General features: G+C 43.9%; 1 protein-coding gene across 1 annotated transcript in view; it reads left to right on the top strand.

Annotated features, from left to right (window-relative positions):
* The window catches only part of LOC119450756 (Down syndrome cell adhesion molecule), a 183,688-nt gene that overhangs the window by 144,972 nt on the left and 26,519 nt on the right, over positions 1–12,197 (top strand). Inside the window, exons 14-16 of the mRNA XM_037714263.2 lie at positions 219–357; positions 974–1,125; positions 10,645–10,776. Of these exons, the coding sequence (XP_037570191.1) occupies positions 219–357; positions 974–1,125; positions 10,645–10,776 (423 nt within the window). The remainder of the gene's footprint in view (positions 1–218; positions 358–973; positions 1,126–10,644; positions 10,777–12,197) is intronic.

Below are 12,197 nucleotides of genomic sequence, written 5' to 3'. Positions count from 1 at the left end.
GCAGTAATACCTATGTGCCATCACTGAGAATGTTTAACACGATCAATACTACAAAAAAACTGCTACACTTATTTCCACTAGACGGGAAGAAGAATGTCGTTTTGCCTAGAACTATAAAAAGACAATAAAATTTTCGCTTATGGTGTATCGTGAGTAGTGTAGCGAGTCATAAAGTTTTCAGGTTAAGTAATTGTCTCGCAAATTACTGTTCCGGCCAGTTCCACCCAAGTTCAAAGAAAAGCACCGCAGACTCCTGGTGAAGAAAGGTGAAAACCTGCAAGTCCACTGTCAAGCTGTCGGTGATCCCCCGACTGTCTACATTTGGGAAAAAAATCAGAAGCCTATCGACACGGAAAGGTATGCACTGTCAAAATTCTTTTTCTACGTTTGTTAGGCTTTGATTTTCTCGCTGCTGTATCTTCGCACGACACAAACGGTACACGCAGAAATTGTTTTTTTTTTATTTGTCTTTCCAGAGTGTTCTATAACACTGTAATAAATATCTAAATATGGGACTGGCGCTTCAAATTATGTCAGCACGGCTCTTTTCAAGGGCAACAGCACCGGCAACATTATTTACCTGATCAGCGTACACCGCCAGGACGCAGAAATCCCTACAGAAGATGCCGCAGTGGCCGATGTTCTGATATCGGGGCCGATGACGTTACGGCTTCGTAACTGCTGTTCCAAGCGATGGAGCCATACTTTTCATTTCTTTTTTTTTCGTTTTCTTTTTTTATGCCAAAAACAGTTTGACGCAGCCATGAGCACGCCGATTGCTAGTTCAATGCTTGCTTGTCGTGCATAGATAGTCACGACAGTGATCGCGCTATCGCCACTTATGCTATCTGGATTCGAACGCCAATTTTTTTATTGTTTACCTATTGCGATCTTCTAAAAAATGTTCGACTCGACTAGAGTTTAAGTAGCACCGTAGTAGGCGTGCAGCTTTCAAGTGGTTGTTTGCTTCAAGGTACCACATAAAAACTGGAGAAGGATCCGGCGGAAAGACTTATTCTGTGTTGGACATGCAAGAACCAACACGCGACGAGTCGGGAGTGTATTCCTGCAAAGCCAAAAACGACCACGGGGAAGATACAAGCCATATCCAAGTGATCGTTCAAGGTCAGTACATATATTGCTACAGTTAAGAACTGCCCAATTTTTGTTAGGCCTAAGTGGACTATACCATGCTTTTTACCAACGTATCATGCCTCTATTAGTCATTTATTACCATCTTTTGCTTTAAATAGTAAGGTACGGGAGCAAAACAAGAACCACATTACTACCTTGGTAATGCTTGGCGAGAGAGACAATTCGCAAGCGTCCACTTCGCAGAGGCATGCCTTAAGGAAGCGAAATTTCTGAAGTCATGCGTGAATGCACTCGTAAGGCCAACTTCGGCCCCTTATGACAGTTTTGCGTACCCTTATGCATTTGGTTGTAAATATTCGTAGACCACATGATGAACCCTCTATGATGGTTTAGTTACCGTATGCAATGGTTGTGACAGCATGGCAGCTATGCATCACCTATGCACCTACCCGGATGGCTTATGTCTGTTGCGTTGTGTGTGAACCTAGCTCGGTGGTGTATTCACGAATATTTGTCAGGGGGGAGGGGGAGGGTAATGGCTTGCACTTGAGCAGGCGAGGTAGACAGATTTGGCAAATTTAGACAGGTACACAGGGCTTGCGGGTGTAATCGCACGTCGTTTGATGCGAGATATTTCGGGTGCATTGACTGTTTTTAAGGGTTTGGGCATGAACTTGCCCGTCACTGCAAAGAAAGAGCATCGCTTTGTAGTTTCATGCTGTTTACAGACGTTCGGTAAACACTGCATATGGATGCCCCAGTGGTAATTTGTTCTAAGGTTTGAGCGCTTAACAGATGTGTGGATATATATATGCGGGTGTCTATTGTGGAGACTTGCTTCTATTGCCGGGATTGAGTCCAGATGCCGTAGGATCGCTGAAGTAAACAGTTTTTTTCTTTTTTATTGTGTTGCACCAATTCTATTTTGCTTTGTTCAGTGTCAAATGCAGAGGTAGATCTCGGTAACTGCAACTAGGCGGTGCCACGTGAGCTAATGATGAAGGCAGAACAATTTTGAAGCAAAAAGAAAAACGGCGCAGTTTCTCTCGGGAGGCGAAGCATCGATTGGGACAGCAAATTTGTGGACAGCTATACGAAGCAAGAATAGTAGTATTATCGGCCGCATAAACCTTGTAAACATAGGCATACTAACTAAATGAACAAACATGGTCTAACGCGCGCACAAGCAAACATGAAGGCATCTCTCTCGAGCACCGCGGAAAATCGCTGTCAAAACGATGAAGTGAGTATGCGCGGCTGCGCGCGACCGCCCGGTCCGCTAGGATAAAAACGTCCCTCCCTCTCTTCGGAGCGTTGCGCGCGACAGGAAGACGGCGCGCTTCCTTGTCGCTTCGCTCGCTTGTGTGCGCGAGATTCAGCCGCTGTCGCTGGCTCACCCTCGCGCGCTTTCACTCGCACCTACAGCATACGGGGCGCGGCGGCGATTTTATCACCCTTGGACTTAATACGGAACCTCACGGCCACTGCAGAAATTCGCCTGCAGCGCCCATATAATTGCTATCGCAATAAACATAATTCCAGCAAAAATATGGGCCACTATTTTCTAGGCTCATAGAATTGAAGAGTGCTATACTATAGCAATGTTATTTGTGCTGCGTCAGTCGGTCAAGTGGTACAATTAGGCTATATGTCGTTCCCAGAACGGTGATCGCTAAAAATACAATTGTATCACGCAGAAGAAGACCGTCGAATAATATCGTTGTGGACTTGACCCCTTTCATAAACAGTCACGCCTTTAAAGGCCCCGAAGGTGTTATGCCAAAGGCAGGAACGCCATGGCGTAGAAAATCAACTTGGCCATTTATTTGCATATTACTCCGCTCTCCGAAACAAGAGATTTCCTGTCTGGCGCATAGAAACGGGGAGGAAGCTTTTGACGCGCAGATACTGGCGCCAGTCGCTAATGAAGCCGTATTAGTGGGAGACATAACTTCCGCGGGATATTTCGAAGCACACGTTTGCAAAAAGAGTTCGAACGTAACTTTGCAAGATCCACTCACTGCCTAAAAAATTATCGATTTTTTCATATTATTCTGTGCATCTTAAAGTAAGCAGTACTCTATAGAGTCATCAAAATTGGAGGACGCTTAAGCTTCACCTTTAATAGTGGAACGCGATAGCGTTATCGGGCCCCGTTCTGATCGCATTTTTATTTATGAGTAGGCTTCACTGCAATACCGAACAAGGGAAAGCCAGCTTACAAAGATCAAGCTTACACTGATCCCCTAAAGTTCGCTTCACTTTTCAGTAGAAATGTATTGATGGGAAGACGATTTTTCAGGGGCAGTATAAGTCGTCTGATATTAAAATGTGAAGGCCCTAGGACCTTTTTTATTATTTTAATGATTGTTTGCTATTGCCCCGACGCGCGCACGTCCAAAACGCATTAGGCAGGCTAAGTCCCAATTTGACCTGCCGAGGATGCGAGCGCCATCTGGATATGATTTTCGCAAGTAACATACCCGAGCGCGCCGCTGTTGGTATGGTAGTAATGCTGGAAATGGGGTTTGTGTTTGAGTTTCCTCGTAACAGAATTATGTTTTCTCGTACTAGAACATACAATCTGACGCCACCCTGTCTGTAGGTTGTGGTTAAGTCGTACTTTACCATTTTTCTGACGAATTTCACTGTGAGAAATTCAAGCTTTGTTCACTAACACTTCGCACCATGCGGAGGGCCTGCGCGGTGGGGTGGTTCGGGATGACTTTCTCCGCCACGGACGCCGACACCTATGCTGATACCGACGCCGGATTTTCAGCGATACGGGGCTCTTAACGCTGTCGCGTGAATACTTTTGAACTTTATTAGACGTTCGTGAACCTAACAGTTTCATTGTATCTCCGCCTGGTGACACACACACACATCCTAATATATATATATATATATATATATATATATATATATATATATAGAGAGAGAGAGAGAGAGAGAGAGAGAGGGGCGTCCCAGCTATCACGCAGCACGATTTAAAAAAAAGAGGAACGGCGTTACCCGAACCAAACCTAGTGCGTATTCTTCCAGTGCAGTGGAGTAGCCGCCAGTAATTTTTTCGTTACTGAGATTTTATTAGCTAATTCTAATTAATTATCTAACTCGAGAAGTACTGCCCTAATTGTCAAAGTGTTAATGAGAAAATTGTAGAGCAGCATGAGAAACTCCCGATACAGCTTTCTGTTGCTCAGTACGTGGTACATAAAAATGTTTTTTCGAGCGGGAAAGGAGCCCGCGAATACAAGCAGAATTGCCGCGCGACTGGTCACTCGAGGCACTTTGCGTTTATTCGCGGGCTTCTTTCACCCTCGGAAAAACACTTTTATGTAGCACGTACTGAGCAACAGAAAGCTGTATTAGGAGTTTTTCATGTTGCTCTACAATTTTCTCATTGACACTGTGATAATTAGGACAGTGCTTCTTGACTTAGATAAATAATTACAACTAGGTAATTAAAGCTCATTAACAAAAAAATTACTGGCGGCTACTCCACTGTACTGGAAACAATAAGCACTAGGCTTGCTTCGCGTAGCGCCGTGCCTCTTTTGTTAAATAGTGCTGCGTGATAGCTGGGACACCCTGTATATATATATATATATATATATATATATATATATATATATGTAGCAAGACCCTAAAGCAATCATCGTATTGGTAGCGACACGGACGCAGGAATGGTCACAGTACGCAACTTGGGGCTGAGGCTGCGGCTATCGATTTAATTACGAACCGCAGTTATGCAAAGTGCGACTTTGCCGTTACAGTTGTTATCTGCTATGTGGCACTTTTTTGAAACACTCAAAGACAACCTTTGAGTAAACACTGTAACCAGCTATATGTATCACATTTTGCCTGTCACTGCCGATAGCAGCGTAATATTTTAAGTCGAAACAGCCCTGCGTCATCCAATACAAATATTGACGCACGCTCCGTTTGTTAGAGTGGCTTCATTAAGAAATCCTGAACTCAAATATTCGCAACAACTTGAAGCTCTAAAAACAGCGATAAATATTACATGGACGTCGGCTAATGAAGAGATCGCTCTAGAAAGTAACGCAATCTACGATTGATACGAATCGTTTTATTCCCCTGTACGAATGCCGTTCCAAATGCGCCAGTTAAATCAATCTCATGCAATATAGGCAAACATATCTACAACTCCTCGCAGAAAACAATGAACGGAGACGTGAATACCAAATGAGGTGACCTAAAGGTCGCGAGAACAGGGAAACATTTGGAATAGACGGTGACAGCTAGGAAATACGGGCGGTAGAAAAGGGATTGACTGAAACGTACACTGACAGAAATACGTATACGACAACGTGAGCGCAGCTCTTTTAATACAAACTTGGTAGACAGGAGAAACGGCCGATCGATGCCGTCGCCCGACCTCCTCGTTCTTTACCTCCAGGTATCCACTTAGAGAAAATGAAAGACTCCCGCCACAACATTTGCTGAGATTGCGGCGACGCTCTTGCACAAAAGACAGCTGTACACACGCACGCACACATCTGTCTTCGGGCACCGGATATAGATTTATTCGGGTTCCTCTTTTGTCCTAGCGACCCCGCTAACGTAATGGTACAACTGCAAAAGGATAGTACGACGCCCGCTGTGATTTTGGAACCCCAAAGCGGTGGAGGTGGAATCGTTAGAAAGACGTCGTTTCTTTCGTGTACCATCTCCTACTTTTCGGGGATGCAGTCAAGTGGGAAAAAATATCAAAAAACATGTTCCCAGACTGTGAGGTGCGCGTATAGATATAAAGGGCGATCCTTCTATTTCCTAAGGGCGATCCTTCAACATGATGCACCACTTCCGTATCGCAAAGTCGTATAGCACGTTTGCATTTATGTGCGAGGTTCCCAACATATTCATTTAGCTCACGTATTTCTACATAATGATGAGCGGTTGTTCAGAGTTGGCTGACATCGCTTCATTGGAAATATACTGCGTGGTTTGTATTGAAAGGTAGCATGACTTGAACAAGTATTGACAAAAAAAAAAAAGAAAACACTAAGCACGATCGAATGCGCGTCCGTGTTCAGGTCGCGTTTCTTTTCACTACGAACGTAAACCAACCTGCGCACCTTTCAGCTTTGTTACTACTTTCAGCTTTCTTACTTTGTTACTTTGCAATAGGGATGACGGGCATGAGCCGAGTGCGCTTCCAAAATTTTATCTTTTATTTGAAAGAGACAAAACACGCAACCCCGGAGACTAGATGCATAACTGCAGAAATATACAAACAAATCGAACAAGGTGCTCACGCAGAGATTAATTATCGCTTTCGAAATGAGCAAGGGGTGGTTATCTAATGCTGCAGTTATTCTACAGGGTGTCCCAGCTATCACGCAGCACGATTTAAAAAAATAGGAACACCGTTATGCCAAGCAAACCTAGTGCGTATTGTTTCCAGTACAGTGGAGTAGCCGCGAGCATTTGTTTTCGTTACTGAGAATAAATAAATAATTGTAATTAATTATCTAACTCGAGAAGTACTGTCCTAATTATCAAAGTGTCAATGAGAAAGTTGTAGAGCAACATGAAAAACTCCCGATACAGCTTTGTGTTGCTCAATACGTGCTACATAAATGTGTTTTTCTGAGTGTGAAAGAAGCCCGCGAATACACGCAAACTGCCTCGATCGGCCAGTCGTGCGGCAATTCTTCGTGCATTCGCGGGCTTCTTTCACACTCAGAAAAACACATTTATGTAGCACGTATTGAGCAACACAAAGCTGTATCGGGAGTTTTTCATGTTGCTGCACAACTTTCTCATTGACACTTTGATAATTAGGACAGTACTACTCGAGCTAGATAATAAATTACAATTAATCAATTTATTCTCAGTAACGAAAAAATTACTGGCGGCTACTGCACTATACTGGAAACAATACGCACTAGGTTGGTTTCTCGTAACGCCGTTCCTCTTTTTTTTTTTTTAAATCGGGTTGCGTGATAGCTGGGACACCCCGTATATTCAACATGCGGTCAGCTTCGATGATATCATATGTGTCTCAGTTTAAATAAATAGCGCAAGATTTCTTACGAGCTCAGGATGAGACGAAAATTAACGAAAATGTATGGCTAAGTGTGAAAAGCATTGTTGTTTATGTTGTTTTTGTACGCACGGAAGCAAACATGAATCACCTGCCACCTTGACCAGTGTAAGGCTGTCTACTAAAACCGAGTAATACGATATACTCGACGAGCACCGTTGAAACATATCACCGCGTGTTTTAATGATACACGTAGCTTCTGTGTGGATATGCATCCTCGAACATCCCTCAAATGTATGATCTGACCTTACCCGTCTTCACCGTTCTTTAGAGTCACGTGGACCAGTAACTCCTGACGATGTTCTTTTGATTGTCTGAAAGGACGTGTAAAGATGGCATGACAACCTTTTGTGTGACCACTTCTCCATGCTGCGCAATCCTAGGGAAGGGGGCAGACCTCTTCATTTTGATAAGCTTCCCGAAACATGTACAGATGACATGATCGGGATACTTTCGTGTCTTTCCTGCAATTTCCTGGGCGTTTGCTATACATTTAAATTGAAATGAATGTACTCACAGCATGGTACCGAGTACGAACGCGAACGTTTGAGCGTTAGCTGCGGTGAGGGCTAGGCGTTTTTGATCCAGATATCGAGCTGCCGAATTGCCGAATATAGGAAGCCGGCTGAAGGCTCCGGCTTCCTATATGACATCTTAGTGCAAAGAATGATTTATAGCTTTCTCGTTTTAACTGCTACTGTGCTCTCGGATAACCTATTGTCGGCCGGCTTTCTAAGCACACCCTGGCGCTGCCGACGGTCGCATGACGACGACAGTATGGCGACAATGGGATGATGGTTCTGAAATAAAGACGAGGGTATACGACGACCGCGTGGCCACGACGCCATAACATTGGGATCATAACGGGTGCACTGTGATGGTGGCGTTACGATGACTGTTTGGTGACGATGGTGAGGCGGCAATGACATGACGGCGTTTTCATCGAGAATTAGATGATGAATGTTTTCAGATTCGCATATTGAAAAACGTTACAGAGGCACTTAAGTCTCCTTACGTGCATTGAATGCGAAATCATTCTGGTTCTTCCGCCCGATAATTTTGACGTGGTCATGTGCTCGAATAGGGCAAAGTCCACTTTAGGAGTGGGCCACCCAAATTTTGTCACTGTATCAAGCAGTTTGGAGAGTGTGCCAGGTCGATTTTTAACATGGGTCAGCTCAATTTCCGTATTGGGCAAAGTCACTGCTGATAGTGGCCGACCCAGATTTTGGGGGTGGGCCAAGTCAGTTTTGGGAATGAGCCAGGTCGGTTTTGAGCGTGGGCCAACTCAATTTTTGAATAGGGCAAAGTCAATTTTAGGGGTGGCCCACCCAAATTTTATGAGGGGGTCAAGTCAATTTTCGGAGTGGGCCAGGTTGTTTTGAACGTGGGTCAACTCAATGTTCGTATTGGGCAAAATCAATTGTGTGGATAGGCCAAGTCAATTTTGGGAGTGGGCCAAGTCGGTTTTGAACGTGGGTGTCGCAGCGCGGGATTCGCAGCGGAAGCTGCAGCAGGGCATGCGCCGGGAACATGCCGCCACTTGGTCACGTGGGTTTTCTTGCCATCGGATGTGAACGCCAGACGCTCGCCGGAGATTCCGCTTCATGCTCCCCCCCCCCCCCCCCCATACACGGCTTTAACCTTATAACTTCACCTTCCCACAAGAAAGCGGACGTGTACATTGCCATCGGTCGGGTACCTATTGTTCAATTTATGAAACATGCATGGACTCCACATAAGTTCCGAATGATTTCTATAAAATAACAAGAAAAACATAATGGCTATGCGCACCCGTACACCATTTCTCTGGAACAGATATACTGACTTACGTATTCTTGTCTTCAAAGACTGCACGTACACGACCATTTAAACGTTACCCTTTTTCGTGTTGAAACCTCGGATCCCTACAAAAAGACCTAGATTTGAATTTGCATTTTCGATAGCTTGAGAGCGATGCAGTGTATAAACACAAAAATTGCATCACAATAAAATTTTATTCATTATGGTGTATAAATATGTGCATTCTATGAAATTATACTTCGCGTGTCAAGAACGTAAACACTGTGCTTACGTCATTAGTAGTAGAGCATTTATTTACTACTTCACTAAAGCTTCGCTTTACATAGACATCAAAATGCAAGCAAAGCATTTTATAACATTATCACATATATCATTGCCACCGTAATTGCCACGCGCATCATTTTGGTATCGTTGTGTAGAGTAAAAGAAATCATCACTATATGATGTTTCGCATGCACAGATGTCGCCGTACGCATGACAATGAGATTCAAATGTAGCCTGTCGCTCGGTATTCAGAGAGGCATAGCACGGCATTACTTTTGTCTATTGGAGCAGGTGGTACCGCTTGAGGAAACGCACTACGCCATCAAATAGGTATAATCTATCGAAGTGGTGCTCATCAATAGTTACAAGGCCTACAAGTGCCCAATTTGTTGCCGGAATGTGAAGCTTGCTCGGCGAAAAGATTAAAGATAATCTGCAATGTAATCGACAGGGAATCTAAGGAGGTTAAATTTATTGCGGCGTGGGAGAATACGGCGTTGAAATCTGTAAAGAATACGGCTTATTGTAGGTCAGGTCAGCGTGTGTCATTTGAACAAGAACAACCGTCTGAGAAGGTCACGAGTGCGTCTCTTGTGTAATAAAATGAAATAACAGCCAATTTTCTTTCTGTATACTTCTAGTCGAGCAGCTGTTCATTAATAAATTGTTTAAGTACCAGCACATTGTAAGTGGCGGACATTGTTTAAGTGCGCGAAAAACACGGACCACAGAGAAAGCATGGGACAAGGACTCTGTGGTCTCTGTGGGCCGTCTTTTTCGCGCAGTTAAACAATGTCCGCTAATATGTACCAACTCGCCCAACAACAAGTTCTTCTAAACTACATTGCAAGTGACAAGATGAGTAGGTAAGGCTGTATATTATGGCCAAAACTCTTCTAACAGCTCCTTGCCTACACCTACTCATTCGCGATGTTAGTTAACACATCTATTTACCAGAACAATCTCGGTGTGCTCAGCCCAGGCTAACCGCATTAAAGCCACAACGTTTTTAGCCTACTTCCTGCAATGTGGACAGACCGCATTTCCAGCTTCGCAAAGGAGAAAGGCTAAGAAGAAGTGTAAAATTTCCAGTAACTGGGAAGAGCGCAGATTGATTGGCACAAGCACTGGAGTAACCTGCCACGCCAAGAAGAGGACTTGCGTTCAGCATTTCTACTGGCATCAGCTGGCGCCGCGCCTTCCTCGATGCCTAAACGCCGAGTGACGCCACATGACGCAACTCCCGCCGACGCCGGTATAAATGCCGCCGCTGTGATCTGGCGTGTTCAGCCCTCGGAATTTCGGTTTTGTGCCGTGCTCCCCTTTAACTTTGGCTTCATCAGGTTACGCCAGGAAACTGTCGCTTGACGTAGACGATCACGCTCCCTTTTTTTATCTGCTTTTTTTAGAGCCACCAGATGCCCCAGTGGGACTGCAAGTGACCAACTACACAAGTCGCTCTGCAACAGTGCAGTGGCAAACTCCGTATAATGGCAACAGCCCCATCACCCGATACCTCCTTCACTACAAGCTCCTGAAAGGTAGGGGACAAACTACCAAACCACGATCTTTTTTAAGCAGTTTTATGCCTCCCATACTTTCTTGCAAGGAAGCATACGTAGTTGAGACGCCACTATTTTTTATAAGAAAGTAAAACTTGCAAGTAACCTGACTTAGGTTAGAAAGCTGTCACTTTCCTATTATACGCGGCATCCCAACTATCATGTACAAACATTTAAAAATATGCATATGTAACGTATCTGGACAGAACCAACGTAATGTTGGTTGCCGTCGCTTGGAGATACTGAGAATATTTTTTGCATTCTGCATAATTACATAATTAGTCTTAATCAGCTTCTCAAATATTATAATCACTTGTACACTGTAAATGAGAAAATTGCAGAGCACTATGAAAAGCTCCCGATACAACATTCTGTTGCTGAATACATTTTATTCGAAGGTGCTTTTCGGAGAAGGAAAGAAGCCCGCGACTACACGCAAAGTGCATCGAGCGGCCAGTCGCGCGGCAACTTTAGGTTCCTTCGCGGGGTTCTTTCACGCTCTGAAAAACACTTTTAGGTAGCACGCATTCAGAAACAGAAAGTTGTATCGGGAGTTTTTCATGTTGCTATACAATTTTCTCATTGACATCTTTCATCTAATTATAATATGTGAGAAGTTGATTTATTAGTTAAGACTAAATATTTTCAGTATCTCCAAGCGACGGCAAGCAACGTTACCTTGGTTCTGTCCAGCTATGTGGCATTTGCATATTTTCAAATCTACGTGCATGTTCGTTACGACACCCTGTCGAACAGCACGAGAGGTAAGTGCATATTTGTACATTAAACAATCCAGCGAGGATTGCACCATAATAGCCGCTGTGAAAATGTACGAAACCTCTGCTAAACGTTTACGATTAAAACGCGATGTTCACCTTCTACGCAGCCTCAAGTTCATTACCAGGTCACTAGTGAAGATTTGTGAAAGAAGCTGCTCGTGAAATGCTCATTTTGCTCAATAAGATCCATAAAAGAGTCATTGCAAAATTTTGCGATACGGATGAAGTGTAAATGAGACAGTATACCTCATATTTAAATTCAACATCTGTAGATACGCTGCCCTGTTTGAACTTCGCGTCGCAGTGCATAATACCAAGTAGACGAGCTTGTACTAGGCGATTTAAACTGCGAATGCTTTCAGCACTCTCAGTACCTCGAAGTACCAACTGATAGCGCAATGCTGTTAAAGGAACGTGATATAGATTAGCCATGCATTAGAATCAGTGACCGAAAGTGAAAAGCATAAACACATCATTTGGCCAAACAGTTATGGCTAATTTGATGAAGCCCTTATTCCGAAACTTAGTCTGCGTTGCTAGCAGACGCCGTGATGGATAGTTAAAAAAGAAATAAGCTGGAGCATAGAGTCTGGTATTCTAAGTTCTTTCCGAACGGAAAAA

This window comes from Dermacentor silvarum, chromosome 4, assembly GCF_013339745.2.
Source record: "Dermacentor silvarum isolate Dsil-2018 chromosome 4, BIME_Dsil_1.4, whole genome shotgun sequence".
Classification (NCBI taxonomy): Eukaryota; Metazoa; Arthropoda; class Arachnida; order Ixodida; family Ixodidae; genus Dermacentor; species Dermacentor silvarum.
The sequence above is the reverse complement of the archived record's forward strand: the minus strand, read 5'-3'. Positions and strand labels throughout refer to the sequence as shown.